This window comes from Eurypyga helias, unplaced genomic scaffold, assembly GCF_000690775.1.
Source record: "Eurypyga helias isolate BGI_N326 unplaced genomic scaffold, ASM69077v1 scaffold6511, whole genome shotgun sequence".
Classification (NCBI taxonomy): Eukaryota; Metazoa; Chordata; class Aves; order Eurypygiformes; family Eurypygidae; genus Eurypyga; species Eurypyga helias.
In genome coordinates, this window is record NW_010230075.1 from 23,884 (window position 1) to 30,379 (window position 6,496).

The following is a 6,496-nucleotide window of genomic DNA, read 5'->3' on the forward strand; positions in this document are numbered from 1 at the left end:
GGATCTGGTCTGCACAGCCAGTAAGGCTAAACACTACACTTGGCGTGAATTAGGTAGTGAGTCTCCTCTCCAAGGAACCTGGAGAACAGACCTGACCTAAATCCAGCACTGGTGACATGGGCACATCATCTTGTTTTCCTTAAAACACCCCTGCATGCCTTAAAAAAAAAAAAAAATGCAAACAGCAAAAAGATAAAGGAACTGCTTTGCTAAATACACTTCGAAATACACCTTTCGGCAGAGGGAGGAGGGGCAGGGCAGAAGGAAGGGCTTAGGCCTTTAAAACAAAGCAACAAGAAATAATTGAGACTAAACCAGGAAAAATTCCCTGTAATTTTTTTTTTAAAGCTCCCTCTAAGTGATAAAACTGCATATAAAACTTTAAAGGGGCTTTCTTAATTAACACAATATTAATTTATGTCTTAATAATAGAACTGCAGAATTTTAACTGTTCATAATAAACACATTAGCTTATTTATTCAGCATGAATAACGTCAGACACTCAATGTTGAATTTACTGCAATCATCCCACACAATGATGAATTAGGACTGTGGCTATTATAACTTCTGTTCTCAGGAGGAGAAAAAGAAAGAAGACTGAGTTGTACAATCACAATGGTGAACAAGATAAAAGTTAATTGGATGACTGCCTCCATTTCCCATTTGCTAGAATCAGTACAGACGTTAGCAAGTATTTCTTCGCTTTCACGACAAGAAGTCTATTCTTCAGCACGCTTTATCTGTGATTAGGCTAGGACTCCAGTATTACTAGCAGGGAAACAAAACCAGCTTCTGCTCTGTCCCTAAATATAGGAGTCGATCAAGAAAACGCAAGCCAAAATTCCTGAGTGCTTCCCCTCCCCTTCAGACACTCATTCATCCACAAGCCCCACTCGCCAGAAGCACAAGCGTCACTGTAAAACACAAACTGCCTACGCCAAAATGGTTTTTAAGGACCAGTAAAGCATCTCTACTGAAGTCCTTTATAAACATACAGTACTTCAGCCCAGTACAATCGTTAACTGGCCACAGGGCTTTCGGGAAGCAGCTCGCTTCAGCAGAACAGGCCAGAGTTTCATTCCCAGTGCCACTGGCCAAGAACTGCAAGCATCAGTGCAGACAGCAACACGCCCCATCTGCCCCAACAGCAGAAACTCACACGGAGTTTGGTAAGGAACTGTGTTAGGCTGCATCAGGAAAACCTCAGATGAAGGCAACATCCTTCGTGGAAATATTTATCCTTATTTCAGATACAAGGGGGGTTTGGGTGCGTTTTGGTTCACAGCTAAAGCACAGAAATCTGTTTGCCACGCCAACTTCAGCTACAACCACCAATGACAGCCCCCCTCCCTCCCAGCCAGGATAACGTTTGTCCCATGAAAACGTTACGCAGAGTAGAGGGAATTGCCTAAAGTCGCGTGCTGCTCAACTGGGCTTTGCCATGAGACACATCACAATTTTTCACATTTTTAACGCTCTCCTCTGCCAGCGGGTAGTCAATAGGGATTGCAATATCATTTTTACTCGAACCATTGTCTTTGTGCAGCGCAGGAAGGCAACTATCGTTTTTCTCGGTGTAGCCATTAGTTTTAGCCAGGGGAGGCTCCCGCTGACTGCAGCACAGCTGAGAGTCACAGGCTTTTGAGATGCAGGGTGAGCTGCAGAGCAGCTGGGAGGTCTTCTGGTCAATGTACTCGGGCTGGATGGTCACAGAATGGATCCCTGCTTCGTGGAAAACCTTCCGTATTTTATAAGCAGCGTCTTGGTAATCAGTAGGGGTTTGGCACTTGATATGAAGAGTAGCAATATTCTTCCCACCTGCAAGCTCCCAGACATGCACCTCATGAAGGCTGCTAACCCCTGGCACACGAGCTAGTCTGTCAGCTGGAAGACAGGAGAGAGAGGTATTAGAGGCTTTGGTGTACTAGCCCTGTACAAAAGCAGCAATGCTCCAAATTGCACTTTTTCGAGAGCTGTACTTAGTAAAATACATCTACTCCCAGCTGCCTTCAGTTCAGCCTCTAGATGACCACATGAATCACCCTTCCTTTTGGGTTCACCCCATCCCTCCAGCTCCCTAATGGCAATTTACCAGCCATTCATAGAATCAGCATCAGAGCAACCCTTCCTTGGTCAAGGCCCCATATCTTCTGGTTTCTTTAGCCCTGAGCGTGGCGGAATTTCAGAAATAACCCCACAATTAACCAGCGTCAACACTGCCAAAGAGCTACAAAATTAACCAGCCTTCATGGAAATTTCTAGGCTGTTTTGGAAGAAGATGGGAAAATAGTGGGTTGGGAAATATTGTAACTCAATGTTGTTTCTTTCACAAACACCCCACACAAAGCATTAACAGCTCAAGACCTGGTATTTTTGACGTATTGTTGGAGTACCGCATTCTCAAAATGCATGCTTTAACTAATCCAGAGAGATTTGACTCATGTTGCTAGGACACAGGCATGTGACTATTTCTCATGGTTCTTGAGAATTTAGAGCTATTATGAGTAAATAATCCAAATGTGTCGTTCCAGAAATAACATACGCATTGAAATAGATCATTTAAATTAACAGCATTTCAACAACAAAACTTGACTTACTCAGTAGTTGCATATTAACACCTTTGGGAACCATCTGCAACAAAATAATTGAGGTCTCCTTGATAAGCGGGAATGCAGAAGACAAGATGATGAACACCATAATTATTGACAGGCTTGGATCGATGTAGCACTGCCAATTACATGGAGCATTCCCCAGGGGAAGTACATGGAAGATTGTAGCAGCAACTACCACGACCACAGATCCAAGTGCATCTCCCATAACATGCAAAAGAACACCTGAAACAAATGGCACAACTTCCATTAGTATGGGGGTTTGGAGGTTTTTTTCCTGGGGGAGAGGGGAAAGAGCAAAGATGCATTTTTTTTCAAGTCTGTTCTACTTGACATGAAAAACACAATATTTCGAGCACTAACTTTATAACCAAAGTTTTCAATAACAGCTTTCAGAACAGAACAGCAAGGGAAATACCGACTCTGAAACACAGCTGCTGAAGCAGGCTGCATTATTAAACATGTAGGGTACACCAGCAACTGCGGCCCAACTGCAATGCCATGGCAACACAAAATGTGGTTGCTTAAACGCCTGCACATTATTGAGAGATCCTGGCACATTAAATCTCAATTAAAAATTCATGACCAAATCTATCCATTCTACCCTGGAAGCTGAGAGCCACAGACCACCCCCAGTAACAGTTATTCTCCTCCTTCAGCTTCTATGACACTGCTGAAATCTGAAAAAAATGACGTGAAACCTAAGCCTGTTCCTATGGATCCACCCTCAAACTCCAATTTTCAGATCAAGCTTGACAACTATTCATATTAAAACCTTGTCCCACCAACACTACTAGCCTTCAGACCATGACACAGGGAAAAAAAAAAGAAAAAATCAGAATCTGGTTTGAGAGTCAGTCACTTGGACACCACGGTTGAGAGTAATGCTGGTTACCACTTTTTACATCATAGATGTGGTTTTGCACAAGAGGTAAAGACACAAAACAAGTCCTTATAATAACACATTTTTAGCTGCCCCTTTAACTGCAATGACCAAAGTAGTCTTCCTGCTATGAAGTTACAATAATCTAAGAATACTTTATGCCCTTTTTTTTTTTTACTAGGTTACATAATGTTCCCATCATTGCTCAAATGCACCCCAGTTTTGTCAGTCTACTGTGCAGACTCAGATTTCATTCCAACCCCTGCCTAATTCCTAACATCTCTACATACATGAAGTTAACTTGTTTGCCAATACTTTTTATTTGGAGCCCATGAGAGAACAACATGGACCATGTCCTTTTAGCATCCCTATAACAAGGGCTTTCAAGAGTTCACTCCACTTTAATCACTTCCTATGGGCTGGAAAAGCTGCAACAGGCTCCCTCCAAAACTCATTAAAAACACAGCACCACTTTGGTGATGCTGGACACTGGATTAGCCCTACAGCCATGCCTGTGCTACCATTTCTTGCCAGCTCTGTGCATGAACATTGATCTTCTGTGTGAGAAATTAAAGCGATAACCACGGGAGTTCCTCCAAATTGCTTGGGTCAGATAAGAAAGTACAAGCTTTCAGTGAATCCAGTGCTTTCTGCTGGAGTCAGGCACGTTCTGCCCCACGTGGCAGTCTCCCACGGGGTTTGACTCCTCCTAAGTGTCACAGTGTTTCCTTCTCATTTACAAATACTCCTGATTCAGCATGGGCTATCAGTTGTTGCACCAACAAGAGGGACAGGCAGGATGCAATTGCCAAGGCAACTAACTAGAGAGCACAGCTTAAAAAGAACAGGAAAATGTTTCAGAAAGACTTGTTTTGAGTTAAGGGGGGGAAAAGCATATCAGAATTTATGAATTGAGAATACAGAATTTGTACAATGCTTATTTTACATTGACATCGTTGATATGCACATCTTGGTTATACATCACATAGTGAGGGGCTAGACAGAAATGAACCTGTTTCCCTGTAGACCCCCAAAAGCTGTGTTTATAAAACAGAACCGAAAATTAACTTTAGTCAATAAAGTCAGCACAGTAAGACCACGGGCAGCTCAATGCTTCCAACAGCTTGTGCTGGAAAGCCTGAGCTACTCTGCATACACTCAAGAAGTAAAAGGAATTATTTCACACTACAATAATTAAACCCCCAGTCAGGCAGAACATCTGGATCCCTGTTCCTCTCACTTTTAAAACCAAGGAACTAATTCCTCTGCCAATCCAGTTCATCCAGCATGTTTTTCAGGGAGGCTCCGATTCTATAATGCACAGAATTTTTTGACAAGTAAGTATAGCTATGTAACTTTAAAGCAGCAAAGAAAAACATAGATTTTGAATAAGAATTTTAAAGCCACGTATCTGTAACACTGGCTAAAGAAGCAAGGACCATAAAACCAGATTTTGCAAAGATGACATACTAAAGTTAAAATAGCACTTAGAGGAAAAAAGTCTCTTTTTTTAAATCAAAGGTGACAGGTATCTTAAAATAACTAATATAAAGCTCCTTATCCTACAGCCATTCTTCAAAGTTTAAGCACTACTGTTCAGGGAAGTAAGGCCGCATTTAACATATCCGCTTGGCTTTTCTATCCTTCTCCCTCTCTGAAAGCGATGGTTTGCTTTGCCTGCTCCAATAATCTTACCCCTATAACGCCACAGCATCCACTGACAACGATTTCTAGGCATTCAGGAAGACGCTGTGGCTCTAGCATGCGGTTTGATTCCCACAGCATCTTCCCTTACAAACGCATTTGTGTGACTCTTGAAAATGCTTTTGGAAGACAGCTGGACAGACACACACACACAAAAAGAAAAAAGCTAGTGCCTGACTGCCACGCTGACCTCTTAAGCTGAATTCATGTGATGCCAATGTACATGACTCTGGAGGAATATCAGATGCTGATAGGTGACCATAAAGAGCCTGGAACTACCATGCTGCTTCAGCTTTCTGACAGCCCTTTCCTTGTGAGCAATCTTTAACATACTACTCAAAGATACCTGCTTTTGGTCTGCTCAGAACAGGCGTGTAAACGTGTGGCAATATAAACACCTGTACAGAGAGGGAGAGAGACACCTGGTGAACGTATTCCTAGAAGCAGCTATACAGTTCCACTCCACAGACACCCAGAGAGCTGCTGAATCACAGTGTGAGAAGGGCTGAGCCTGCCACAGACGCTCCCAGGGACAGGTTCACAGTTCAAGGACCTGCAGAAACACTGTGCTGAAGCACCAGTTTCAGCACCTGTTTCCACGTGCTGACGACAAAACATCGTTAACCTCAGGATTTAAAGAAATCCTGTTTTCTGCTCAAAGTAATTTTAAAGTTGAAAACTGCTCAACTACCACCGTAGTGACGCTCAAAGAAGTGGGTCACAGCTACCTGCTTTACTTTCCGATAAGGCCTCTAGTGACTTGAGCTTAGGGCAACAGGCTTTTCCTCCTTTCCATAGTATTCAGCTTCACACTTCTAAAGAATTTTAAAAAATCAAAATGCAAACACACTCTGAGCCAAATCAGCATCACACCATTTCATAGAATCATACTATTTCGTTATTATCTCTTTCACACAACCAAAACCTTCCTGCTAAAGATAACTGGGTCCATATACGTAGAAGAGTCCTGAGCTTTTGCTCTGTTTCTTACTGATATTCAGGGGGAAAAAAAAAAAGCAAGCCTGAAATGGATCTCAAAGTTCATATAACATGAGCAGTACACCCTGGTGCTGTACCTCTGATGTTCAAGGCTTCAGACTTTTTCTCCTTTTTCTTCTCAGGCCCCTCTTCAGGGCTTTTGTGGTCATTTGGCGAATCACCTGCATTCAAAGAAGAAACGCTGTGTTGTGTATAAGTTCTACAAACAGAAAAAACATCGTCCTTCTCAAAACCAACTTATTTCAAAGATGACAAGAATTAGACAAAGAAAAGCCGCCCAGCCAAGGCGTGAGCCTCCCCC

General features: G+C 42.5%; 1 protein-coding gene across 1 annotated transcript; it reads right to left on the bottom strand.

The window, feature by feature from the left end:
* Positions 1 to 1,408: 1,408 nt before the first annotated feature.
* SLC30A10 (solute carrier family 30, member 10) lies at positions 1,409 to 6,356 on the bottom strand (the record flags this gene model as incomplete). The annotated part of the gene is made up of 3 exons (XM_010160610.1): positions 1,409 to 1,884; positions 2,598 to 2,834; positions 6,273 to 6,356. Coding segments are annotated over 3 exons (797 nt in total), but the record flags the coding sequence as incomplete, so codon positions are not given.
* Positions 6,357 to 6,496: the final 140 nt, after the last annotated feature.